Source organism: Neopsephotus bourkii, unplaced genomic scaffold (genome assembly GCF_033783945.1).
Source record: "Neopsephotus bourkii isolate Nb327-2 ecotype Australia unplaced genomic scaffold, CSIRO-AGI_Nbou_v1 NB_354, whole genome shotgun sequence".
NCBI classification, from domain to species: Eukaryota; Metazoa; Chordata; class Aves; order Psittaciformes; family Psittacidae; genus Neopsephotus; species Neopsephotus bourkii.
In genome coordinates, this window is record NW_026900860.1 from 1647065 (window position 1) to 1660105 (window position 13041).

The 13041-nt window shown below is 53.5% G+C and overlaps 1 protein-coding gene across 1 annotated transcript in view; it reads left to right on the forward strand.

The window, feature by feature from the left end:
* The first annotated feature begins 3392 nt into the window (after window positions 1–3392).
* The window catches only part of VASH2 (vasohibin 2), a 36763-nt gene continuing 27114 nt past the window's right edge, over window positions 3393–13041 (forward strand). Inside the window, exons 1-3 of the mRNA XM_061348355.1 lie at window positions 3393–3761; window positions 8746–8834; window positions 11465–11521. Of these exons, the coding sequence (XP_061204339.1) occupies window positions 3453–3761; window positions 8746–8834; window positions 11465–11521 (455 nt within the window). The 5' untranslated portion in view covers window positions 3393–3452. The remainder of the gene's footprint in view (window positions 3762–8745; window positions 8835–11464; window positions 11522–13041) is intronic.

Consider the following 13041-nt stretch of genomic DNA (forward strand, 5'->3'; position numbering starts at 1 on the left):
AGCTGCCTGCTTGCTCCTGGCGCCTGCACCAAGCCAGCAAGAAGGGAAGCTGAGAAACAATGGGTAATACAGGAAGTTTTTCCCCAAATAAGCCCAAATAAACACATAAATGAACCGCCTGTGTGTGTGGAACATCACAGGGCAGCAAGGGTTTGCTTCCTGTGTGCAGGAAGGTGCTTGCTGGGGTAGGGGCTGGTAGGACTGTTTGAGGGGGATGCAGAGGTGACACTTCAGGAGGAGGAACCTTCTTGGATGAAGTGCCAATGCCAGTGTCACCTTGCTACCATGGTACAATTAGGAGCTATTAATTTTCATGCAGTTGGTTGTGTAATTGCGCTGCAGGGCCTTTTGAATGCTGCATTTAAATCAGTCTGCAATTGGAAATAATGAAGGTTAAAACTCTCTTACATGATTTTATGATCAAATTAGTTCCTTTGACCCAGAAAGCAGCTGTGGTAGCTGCATGAGGAACAAGACTGTAGGCTCAAGGTGTTATTCAGAGCTAGCTTTAGAAAGGTACCTCCATGCAGAGCGATTGGAGCAGAGGTTGGGAGGTGTGAGGGGCAGGAACAAGGTGGCTTTGCTGAGAGTTCTGATACCAAAATCAGGTGGTGCCACAAGGTGAAAGCCACTGGATGTTGGGGGGATGCGAGGGAGCACCCTGCACATCTCACCCTGCTCTTGCTCGTCTTGAATGTCTCTTCATAACTAATATTGAGGAGGGCTTCAGCTAAACCAAGGGAGCATTCTTCTGTTTTCACTCTGATCTGCAGTTGGGAAGAGGGCAATGACGGCTTTCACTGAGCTATAGGAACTTGGGAATCCACTTTTATCCCCTTGGGCTGTTGTTTCAACAGGCCTTCAGGACCTCAGTTAACTTCTGGCCTGCCTGTCCAGTCCACAGTTGGTCTGATGGCACTGGCTGGTCTCTGGGAGTGCATCTTGACCCTCTTCAACCTGAGTTTAAAGGAGGAGCTGGTGAGATGTTAGTGTTCTTTCAGTCCTGATCAGAAGGGGTCTGGGGGCTGCAGCGCTGCTAGGGACAGGCTGTGGTGTTCCCCTTACCTGTCTGGCCAGGGAAGAGCTCTTCCCTCTGCCAGGGAGCACCCCTGGCATGGTGGATGCAGGTTTTGAGCTGCAAATCCCTCTGGTCTTCACCCTTTCAGGGTGGCTAAGAGGTGTAGGAAGGTGTGACCCGAGGGTCCCTGCCTGCTCTGGGCAGGGGATCAGCACTGAGGGAGGCTGTGGTTGTCTCAGCACAGTTGCCTGTTCCAACAGTGAACAAGGCTCTGGGATACCCGTGACTGCCAGCTTGTGTATCAGCATCCTGGGTGATGGCTTTGTGCTGCACAGTCCCAGTGCTCCGGGCTCTGTCACACACATGGCTGCCACCCCCTGCACACTCCCATTAGCCCTGAGAGCCGGGTCTGAGTGATTCTCAGGCTTTCCCCCAGCTCTGCACCATAGACTTTGCCTCCCTTCCCTTGCATTGCCTTGCCTGAGCCTCCCTCTGCTCCTCAAGAGCCTTCTGCTCCGTGGCTGCAGCCATCTGCAGCCTCTCTGGGTCTCTGTGCTTCAGCAGCTCCCATCTGGAGCTCATCTCGGTGCTCTCTCATCTTGCTGATGTGCAGCCTCATCTGCACTGCAGAAGGGGAGAGGGACTGCGCTTCCCTTGGGATCCTGCTCCAAAACCCAGCCAGGGGATGTGAGGCACCTCTGGCCAGCATGGGCACACATTTGCCCTCCAGCTGCAGTGTTTGGCTGATCAGTGGGGAAACGCAGGACACAGAGGAGAGGGTGAAGGCTTCACAGCAGCTCTAAATCCACTCTGACCTTTCCTCCTTCCCCCCCAGACTGTGTTGCCAGTTACACCCTGAGCCCCCACATTCAACTCAGGGGCTGAAAGCTGAGATAGGGCAAGCTGTGTGAGGCAAAGCCCTTGGTTTGCATTAGGTGGTGGAAATCAGTGGCCTCCCTTACACTAAACCTGATGAGATTCAGTCAAGCCATGTGGCCAGGATGTGGCAGGGAAGATTACTGGTGGGACTCACAGAGACATCAGCTCCTGCAGGGAATGATTAGCAACTCAACATACACCTGCAGCTCCCGAGGGCCTTCAGGAACCTGATTAGGGCACTGAGTGATCTATTTATGGCAAGAGATGAAAGTCAACACTTGCAGGTGCAAGGTGCACACATATGAGTCCAGCCTGGCTGGGATCAGGAGAGATTCAGAGTGGCAGCGGGATCCAAGTGCATGGGCAGGGGATGGAAATGACATTTTTCAGGCTGTTATTTCTGCTGGGGAGTCACCTCCAGCTCTAGGAGCTGTATGAGGTTGACAGTGTTGTGAGTGCTAGAAAGAGCTAAAAAAATCCCTGCCAAGCATGGAAATAAGCATCGGTGATGGAGCTGAGAGTTGGAGATGGCAGCAGCAGCCAGTCACTGGCCAGGAGGAGCTGTGAGGCCACCAGTACCCTGGAGGAGAGAGGGGTTCCCTGGTGCTCTCATCCACAGCTCCTTCACACAGGGCATGGGAGGACCAGACGCTGTTGTTTCAGTGGTGTTAGCAGTGCATGTGGATGTGTGATACCGGTACCTCTGGCTGCTGCAGGGATTGAAGCAGGGGAACATGGCTGCTGTGCGTACCCCTGTGTTGGGATGTGCTCTGAGCCATGGACCTATCAGCTCAGCCTCTGGCAGTCTGTGTGGCCGCTGAGAAACGAGAAGGGTCACACTGAGACTGCCTCAGCCCCTACCTAGGAGCCGGGCATGTGGTGCTCGTACTGCTAGAGTGGGAAGTGTTCCCTTGGAGGACAAGCACCGCGCTGTGAACCGTGAACGGAGGCTGTGGGCAGCCTCTCATCCCTGGGATGGGCCTCCCTCTACCGGCCCTCGCCTTCAAGCTGCTTTCACCGTAACTCCCAGTGGTTAACGGTGACTTTTCCAGCCCTGCTCGGAAGAACGGAACCAGCTTTCTCTCATGAGGAATTCGATGAAGACCTCATCAAGCCGGGCGGCGGCGGCAGCTGGCGAAACAATTCAACCCGCGCCGCCCGGCAGGGGGCGCCTCCAGCCAGCGCCTCCGCCAGTCACGGCTCGCCCCGCCCACCCAGCCCCGCCCCTCTTTGTTGCCGCCCCCAATAGGAGCGCGCCGAGGGCGGGCGGACGGGCGGCCGGTAGCGTGGTAACGCGGTGGCATGGATCGCGGCGGGGGGCGCGCCCGGGACCGGGGCGAGAGGGGCCGGGTCGGGGCTCCCGGGATGAAGCAGCAGCCGTGAGGCGGCCCGCTGTTAGGGAGAGGCCGGTGCAGAGCTCAGCTTCCTTTGCACACCTTAATACACACGTAGATATATATATATATATATAATATAGGGAGAGGGTTCGAGCGGCGGCGAGGCGGCGGGGCGCCTCCCGACAGTGGTCCTCGGGCTCGGGCATGGCCGTGGGGCGATGACGGGCGCGGCGGCGGTCGGCGGTGGTGCCGGGAGGACCCGCCGTGCGGCGGCCGGCAAGGACGGGGGCCGGTCGCGGAGCGCCCAGCCGCGGGCGGCGGGGGGCGGCGGCGGCGGCGGCGGCTCGGAGGAGGAGGAGCAGGAGCAGGAGCAGCAGCGGGACGGCGGCTCCCTCTTCCTGGTGAACAAGAGCGGCTTCCCCATGGACGGGCAGACCTGGGAGCGGATGTGGGGCCACGTGGAGAGGGTGCACCCCGACGGCGGCGCCGTGGCAGCGGCCATCCGGAGCGCCGCCCGCCTGGCTCGGGTAAGGCGAAGCCCCTGGTCCCCTGCCCAAAGAAAGAGCCCAGAGCCGGGCATCGCGCAGCGCTCAGCGGTCTGGGGGTGCCGAGGGGTCGGGAGGGAGGGTGTGAGGCCTCGCATCCCCTGCCCGCTGCAAGCGGCAGCAAGGGGAAAGCTGGAGCATCCGCTGTTCAGGAGCATGTAGGGCACGGGGACATGTGCTGCGGGATGCTTCAGAGCTGGAGTTGGTGTCTTGGGAAACTAGGAGGAAAGAATTATCATCTCCTTTTATCTTGGGGAAAAGAAAGCGGGAAACGAGTTAAAAGAAATCTTCAAGGACCGAATGAAGCGTTTTGTGCAATTTAAAGCACCTTTGCGCAGCTCTTTAGAACACGGGCATTTCCTAAAACACAGCTTTGCTCCGGAAACGTAATAACGGATTTAAAACTCAGGCGTTTCATTTCCAGTAGGTGGAAAAATTCCAAATGCTTTTGTCTTCTGTGTTCTTCTGTACAAGCTCCAAACAGCTCTGCCTGACCCAAGCCTTTTTCCTCCAGCCAGCAAATAAAATGCTGTTGCCTGCTGATGTTCCAAGGCTTCCCACCACTGCACCACATTACTGCTCACAATGTCTTTAAGGCTGTTGGCTTTGGCAGGCTTTGAGCTCGATCCGCTCCTCCCACCAAGCAGCATTAATCTGAGCTGACCACTGAAGTCGGCTTTGAGACATACCCTACTCTCTCTCCATGCTGGGGTGAGGTGTTTGGGCTGGTGTTGTGGTCCAGGTTGTCAGTACTATGTGTGCAAGGGAAATACCCTGTGCACAGAGAAGCTGGAAGTGTGTTGAGTAGGGCTGTGTTGTGAGGGAGCTTGTCAAAGAAGATGTAAGCTGAAAAGGCCTTTCTTGTCTCTTCTGCAGTGTTTTAGTTCTGCCGAAGTGCAATCCCTCTCTCTCTTGCCCTGCTTCCCTCATGCTGGCACAAGCCTTTGTTTGGATGGGGGAACACATCCAGCTGAAGAATAATCTGTTTACACTGGGTTTGTTTGCAGTTCCTTGATGTGGTTTATCTCATACTTGCACAAGTGCTCGGGATAGAAATGAAGGGGTAGGGAGAGGACAGAATTTCCTATTTCAGCAGCATGACCAGCTTACACTGTACCAAATGGCCTGTAGATCTGTTTGGTGTTAAGAGACAGCAAAGAATATGCTGGGCTTGACTTCCTTGCCCTCCTTCCTAGCTTCAAAGCATATAACTTTTACTGGTGATACCCCTAGTGACTGACAAAGCATCTGGTGAGAGATGTCAGTGGCTCCAGTGGGCTGTGATTAGCTTCTTCACAGAGTCACAGTGATTAACTTCTTCAAGGGCAGGAGGAGCTGGTGTCCCCTCTGACTGATGAGCTCTTGCTGGAGAAGCCTGAAACCTCTGGGGCTGGAGGGTAGTTTGTCCTTATTATAGGCTAACACAGATCAGATGAGCAAATTAAGGCTGGGAGCAGGTTTGTTTGCTACTGAAGGGTAGTGGGTTCCTAATGTAATGGTAACTTCTGGGTCAGAGTAGGAACGTGAGGGGGGAATTGTTCCTTAAATGATGGTACATTCTTCTTTAGCTGGGTATGTGGCACTCTGCAGAAGCCCTAAAAAGCACTGATTGGGAGTGAGGAGAGAAGCTTGTGCCTGCCAGAAGATGTCTGTAATCCGCTTGCACTGGTAGTTGGTGGAGGCTGAGCAAGTGGTGCGTGCAACTGCTCCATTTTTGCCTCTGATCTGTTCTTAATCCCTAGTGATGGGAGAGAGTTTTCATCCCCTCCCCAGGAAGCTTCACTTGCTTGCTCTAATCATCTTGGTATTAATCTCTGTGATCGTACACGCAGGATGGTAAGTGGCTGCTTAGTGCATTGGTGAGGCTGTCCTTACTGGAACAAATGCAAACTGCAGGGTGCATCTCTCCTGGGGTGCTTGCTTGTCTGCAAGGGGGGGGGGCAGTTTCTGGACCTGTGGGGTCCTTTGGTTACACCTTCCACCTCTGACTTTTGGCTTACGCTCTGGGAAGGGTGCAGGCTTGTGTTTGGAAGGGCTTTGTGATCCTTTACGTGGCCTGTGATCTTGGAGGTGCTTGTAGATCTTAATGAAGCTCAGACCAGGTCTAGCCTGCCAGCTTTGTCCGTGCTGAGTAGCAGTGTACTTGGAGGGCAAGCTGTCAGAAAATGACTTTCTGGTCATTAAATGAGACAGAGCGGAGCTGAGCAGGATGACTTTGACACAGGATGTCTGCGGTGAACTGAGACTATGGGGTTTCTGGCTATAGGACAACAGCCTCCAGCTCTGCCACGAGGTTTTGCACTGCAGCAGCTCTGCTGTCTTTGGAGCTGCTGCTGCTTGAAATCCTGATACAGGTTCAAGGTCTTCCACCTGCCTGGTCTCTGAATCTCTTGTTCTGTAGTGCTGTGTCTGCGTTTCCTCCTGGTGGCTCCTTGCAGCTGTGCTGGGATGCACACCGGTGTCTGCAGCCTCGGCAGCAGCAGCATTGTGCTGTCCTTCGCTTCTGGATGCCCAGGCTTCTGCTCTGTGCTGGGTGGCCAGGGTTGCTGCTCCTGCAGCCAGGGTGAGGAATGTGGGAATGGGGTTTGTGTTTGGAGGCAGTGGTGGCCTGTCCTGGCTGGTGGGACCGTGCTGCCTGTCTGGCCTGGAAAGAGGAGAGCAGTGCACAGTCTTGCACAGGGGAAGACTCTGCTGCTTCTGCCCTGTTACCTGAGATCTGGAGGGGCTTGGACCTCCTGGCCTAACAGACAGGTGATTGGGATATGCATCAGCTGTAGGGAAAACCGTGGTTAATAATAGAATCACAAATTGGTTTGGGTTGGAAAGGACCAGCTCCAACCCCTGCCATGGGCAGGGACCCCTTCCACTAGAGCAGCTTGCTCCAAGCCCCTGTGTCCAACCTGGCCTTGAGCACTGCCAGGGATGGGGCAGCCACAGCTTCTCTGGGCACCCTGTGCCAGCGCCTCAGCACCCTCACAGGGAAGAGCTTCTGCCTTAGATCTAACCTGAACTTGCCCTGTTTCAGTCTGAACCCATCACCCCTTGTCCTATGGCTGCAGTCGCTGATGAAGAGTCCCTCTCCAGCATCCTTGTAGCCCTCTTCAGACACTGGAAGCTGCTCTGAGGTCTCCACGCAGCTTCTATTCTCCAGGCTGAACAGCCCCAGTGCTCTTTCCAAGCATGCTCCAGTGGCCGACAGGATCATCCTCAGCCTTGGAGATGAAAGGCACCTCGCCTGCGTGTCCAAACCCCACCACCGTGGCGAGGGTGAACCCTGTGGGTCACATCAGGGGCTGTATCTGTCCCACAGCCAGGTGAGGGCAGGGGCCTCCATGTTATGTCCCCCCCGCCCAGCCACACTGCAGCCTCCAGGCCTCTCCCTGCCTGGGACTCCCATTGCCTCAGAATGTCGCTACCTTTGAAGAAAAGGAGTGTTTCCATCGGAGCAGAAATAACCCCTCTGGGAGGATTTGAGGGGCCGGCCTCAGTTCCCCCTTTCTGACTCTTGCTGGCCTGCCTTAGTGCCAGGAGGGACAGGGCAATAATTCATCCAGAGCAAAGGGGCCAGAAGGACCTTGTGCAACTGAGGAATTCCCGCTAGATTGGGTAAGATTGGGTGTGGAGATGGTGATGAAGAAGTGCTAATGAGACTTGAGCAAGGCCTGTGGGCCCGGTGTCTCCCATGTGGCGCCGGACATGGCGGCCCGGAGCTGGAGGCTGCCCGTCTGCTTGCCACTGAAAATACGTTTCTGTGCCCCAGTGATGTAGGAGTCTGTAGTTTGTGACTTCCCCTTTCTCTGGGGTGTATTTGCTATTGATTGCAGTAACAAGCTACATGTAGTGAAGGCTGGGGTTTGGTTGGCTTGGGATTACCAGTGCTTGCTCTCTGACGGCAAACACACAATCCCTCCATCATAGCGGAGCCGGGGACCAGGGAGGAAAACCTGCGTGGTGCAGACAGCCCCAAACTGCCTGAGCTGCCTTTTCTCCCCTGTAATCGCTGACTTGAAGGGTGTTTAGAACAGTGATGCCTCCCTTTGACACTCAAAGTGGTGTGAGGACGTCGTGGCCCCACACACCCTGCGCGCTTTCCTTTGCGCCTTGTGTCATGGCTGCCTGAGTTCCTGAATTCGGGTCTGCGTTCATGTTTAAATAAACTGCTTCCCCCACTGTATCTGTGGGGATTGTCCTAACATCTCTTTAGCCATACAACCCGCTGTAACATCTGCTGGCCCCATAGTTTACATCCTCACCCCTAAAATTAAGGGGACTTGTGACAAGGCCGTGCCCCCTTCCTGTGTGGTTACAGGCTCAGGAGCCACGTAGCTGCGGGGATTAAACATAGGTTGAGGGCTTCTTAAAGTGCTTAGGCACAAGCAGATGTCTGATGGGATTTGGGAAAAATCCCATTACATTGCCCGTCTATATCTTTAAGTGTCTTAATATCATTAAATACCTGGGTCCGAGGCAGTGCTCTGGGTCCGACACGCGCCCTGCCCAGCGAGTGTGCTGCTGACACGGAGCAGATGGGGAATTATGCAGCCCGGGATCCTTGTCTCCTTTTATCTTTCTCGTGATCGAGGAAGCCAGGAATTAGACTTGAAAGCTCTTGGGGGAGGGAGGACAGCAGAGCCAGTGCCTGGGACTCTGCTCATCCCCATTGCCCTGTGCTAGAGGGGGACATGGGAAGCATTGGCCTCCTGCGCTGGCCGGCCCGTGTAGGGTGGTGGTTGAGGGATGTGGTTGGGACCTGCCCTGGTCTCTCCACGGTGGCAGGGATGGGGCTGGCTGTGGTGCATGGGCAGCCCCTGTTGTAAGCAGGATGCTTGAGTTCACACGGGGTTTAAGTCATCTGTGCTGCTGCATTGCGTCGCACGAAGCACATGCCGCTGCCCAAGTGAATCACTTAGGGGCTCTGCGGGGAGCAGCTCCTGTCTAACCTCTTTATCTTCTCTTTTATGTCCAGCCCTCAGTGCCACCGGTGCCAAACTACAAGCTCTCCATGTCAATCCCAGAATGGCTCCAGGCAGTACAGACCTACATGAAGATGCTGCAGTATCCTTCTCCAGCATGCGGTCTCCAGATATAAGGCTGGCTTGTGTCCGGCATGAATTAACAGGGACTTTGCGGATTGCGAGAGCTTGGGGATCGTTTAGGGGTGAAAGGATGCTTCAGGATTTGTTTTAGCACCTGAAGCAGTGAGCTTGTCACAGCAATTCTTTGGGTGGTGTAATTAACTTTAAATGATGCTGAAGACTTTAACTGAAGTGAGGGTGGTGGGAGTAGATATACTTTGTGAAGCTGGTTTATGAGGATGTTATGATCGGATCATGATGCCTGGAAAAATAATGTGGCATCTTGTCATAAAGCAGCTAAAGGAGAGGCGTTGTTGTGACAAACCCTTCCTGCCTCTGCCCTGGCAGCCCCTGCGGGCTCCCTGAGGGCTGCCTGCGTGCTCAGCTTGCAGGGAGTGCTTGTCATTGGGGTGGGGAGCACAAGCCCTAGCCATGAGGTGGGCAGGCTTGCCCTGGACACAGGAACTGACCAGAGCAATCCCCCCTTCCCAATGTTGTGCTTTACTTGGGGGTTCATCAGGGGTGTACGCATCTGTTTGTCTCATGCCTAAAACCTGACTGTTTTCATCGCTGGCAGATGATATTGGAGGAGGCAGTTGCTGGCCCAGATGCTGCTCTTCCCTCTGTTTTCACAGAATCATAGACTCAATGAGGTTGGAAAAGCCCTTTAAGCTCACCCAGTCCAACCATTGCCCAGCACTGCCAAGGCCACCACTGACCCATGGCACTGAGGCCTCATCTCCACGCTGTGTGAACACTTGCAGGGACGGTGACTGCAGCCCTGCCCTGGGCAGCCTGTTCCAATGCTTGAGCACCCTCTGAGGCAGGAATTGTTCCTCAGCTCCATCTAACCCTGCCCTGGGGCAGCTTGAGGCCGGTTCCTCTTGTCCTTGTTTCCCTTTTTTCTAAACTGCCATTTTATGTGTATCTATGTGTGTGTGGGGGGGGGGGAAGCAGGGGTATGAGGAATGAATGTCAAGTCCTGGTAAGGATTAAGAAGGGATATGGGTGGCAGCTGGAAGAGCATCCAAAAATAGCAGCCTGCTGGGGAAGAGTGGTTGGGATCAAGGTGACAGCAGGGGCTGGAGCCGCAGCAGCTGCCTAGGGGATGGTTTTGGAATCCTTCACTGCCACGTAGCAGGAGCAGGCCTTAGGCAGGGGGTTTGCATCAGTGTTCAGAAGAGATTCAGAGCGGGCTGCAGAAATGGGGTCTGGGCTTCCTTTGGAGGCAAAAAGAAGCTGTATGCTTTGTTCAGGGCACTCTGAAAGGACCTCATGAATTAGGGTTTGAAGGGAAAGCCTCCTTTTTGGAGAACTCTGAACTATAATTGTAATCACTTCAGAGCATCCTGGTGTGAGCTGGGGTTCTTATTCAGGCCATGGTTATACTGCTAGCAGCTGGGCTATTTATGCCTTGCAGGGCACCCTTTGCCTCCATGAGGTCACCTGTTTCTGGCCTGGTATCACCACCACTATTTTACTGGTGGGGATATTCTTGTGGGGATGTTGGGAAATAGGCTGGGAACAGATTTATTGGGAAAATAACCTTGCAAAAGTGCCTGGGTGATGGGATTTTTATTTATTTGTAATTATTATTTTTTGAGCTGGAGATGGTGTTTTTGTCATGTTTTTACTGGCCAGATCAGTTTCCTGATCTGATCTACTTAAACAGGGGGAGTTCAGGTTAGATCTAAGGCAGAAGCTCTTCCCTGTGAGGGTGCTGAGGCGCTGGCACAGGGTGCCCAGAGAAGCTGTGGCTGCCCCATCCCTGGCAGTGTTCAAGGCCAGGTTGGACACAGGGCCTTGGAGCAAGCTGCTCCAGTGGAAGGGGTCCCTGCCCATGGCAGGGGTTGGAACTGGGTGAGCTTTAAGGTCCTTTCCAACCCAAACCATTCTATGATTCTGTTACTACTTGAACAGCTCTGCTCAAGGAGCAGGGAAAGGGCTGCTTTTGGTGATGCTACACTGTATGGTAGCTTGCACTGCTAGCCAAGTGGTGCTGAGGTTTGGTTCATGGGTGACTGGTGGCATCCTCTGTAATGAACTTTTCTCCTACGCTCCTAGTGTTAACTAATGTTCTTGAGTTGCACTTAGCTGGTTATTTCCATTCCAAGTGCACTGTGTAGACAGTGATTTATAATTCCTAGGTGTAAGTGGATGTGCCTGCTGTGCTTTTGGTTTACAGATCATACATGAGCTGTGTGGCTGATGGAGTTATAAAATCTTACAAAGGAAATAGGTTCTTTCAGACCATAAGTTATACTGATTGGTTTGAGTAGAAAATAAAAGCTTTCTCTCACCTAAACGTGAGATTTTATGTTTCAAACTTGTAACCTAATATTCGGTGGGACCCTGAAATGCCAAATTTAAGTGTTGTCTCAGACAAACAACCTTTTTGCTTGACTCCACCTAATACCGGTTAACGTCATATGAAAAGACAAGTGAATAATTGCTTTATTTCACATGTGAGGTTTTCGGTTCTTAGAGTCAATGTCTTTTACTGCTTGTTTCACATTTCAAGAGGCAATCAGAACTGCAGCTCACCTTGTGAGCATTGCTTTTTCATTGTTTGACTGTTGAAGTTACTTTCCTTTAACAGATAAAATTCAGATACAATCACACAGGAACACAGTTCTTTGAGATTAGAAAAACCAGACCTCTAAGTGGGTAAGTGTCTCTGGTAGTGCCTGAGCGCTCTTGTCCCACCTCACTCCAGCTCATCACCTTGAGCATTTAAGCACTGTAGCACCATGGCATGAGAGGGCTGTCTCCTCCGTGCCACGGCTCCTCTGGCAGGGCCAAACCCAGTTCTTGCTTGGTGGTGTTGGGCTGGGAGGGCTGGGCTGTTTTTATGGAGGCTATGTAAGTCCTGATATTCTGATTGTGCTGTAATGCCCTTTGCTAATGGTAGGAAGGGATCAGCTTCTGCCTAAGAGCTCAGCTCAGTCTCCCCTCTGGCAGGTTCAAGCCATTCCCCTTGGCCTGTCCCTACAGGCCCTTGTCCCAAGCCCCTCTCCAGGTTTCCTGCAGCTCCTTCAGGCACTGGAGCTGCTCTAAGGTCTTCCCTTCAGGAGCCTTCTCTTCCCCAGGCTGCCCCAGCCCAGCTCTCTCAGCCTGGCTCCAGAGCAGAGCTGCTCCAGCCCTTGCAGTATCCCCATGGCCTCCTCTGGACTGGCCCCAACAGCTCCACGTCCTTATGCTGTGGGCACCAGAACTTCACACAGTGCTGCAAGTGGGGTCTCATGAGAGCAGAATAGAGAGAAGAATCCCCTCCCTCGACCTGCTGGTGATGCTCCTTTTGATGCAGCCCAGCACACGTGTGGTTTCTGGGCTGCAGCGCAGGAACTTGAGCTGGGGCGTGTTGAGCTTCTCACCAGCCAACGCCCCCAAGTCCTTCTCCTCGTGGCTGCTCTGAGTCCATTCTCTGCCCAGCCTGTGTTTGTGCTTGAGATTGCCCTCACCCAGGTGCAGGATCTTGTACTTGGCCTTGTTGAACTTCATGAGGTTGGCATTGGCCACCTCTCAAGCGTGTCAAGGTCCCCGTGGATCCCATCCCTTCCCTGCTGTGTGTATCCAGCTCTCCTGAGCTGTCTGTCATTAACCTAATGGTCCTTCACTGTAAATTCCAGTTCCCAGTCCAGCTCTGCACTTCAGGTTTCCATCTTGGTGGCAGCTATGTTCCTTTTTCTGTGTCATGTTCACTGCACTGGTGGAGCTAGCTTACAAGACATCTTGTGCCTTAAATGATAGATGGGTTTACAGAAGCTTAAACTGATTGCCATTACTTTCTTCCAAGGAGGTGGAGGATGAACATGAATTGTGCTCAGCACTCGCCACTTGAAAGGTCAGCGTCCTCCTGGGCTGGATAAAAGCCTGGCTTGTGAGGACAGTACTCTTTCCTGGAAGGGAACCAGTATAGTACTCACAGCTGCAGATGTACCCGTGGCTTTAGATCCTCTCCTAAGTGGTGCTGTTTCCTCTGCCTGCCTGCCTCAGTGTTTGCTTGGGGACTCATGTCTTCTCTCCTTGTCCTGTTGCCGTTAGAACTTCTGTGGATGACTTGGTATGTGGTGTCAGGAGTTCTGCAGAGTTAAGGAGAGTGCCTTGGGAAATGGTCTTACCCCTGTACCTGGTGTATGCTGGACTTGCACAGTGATACATCCTAAGACATGTGCTGCTTTGCTCCT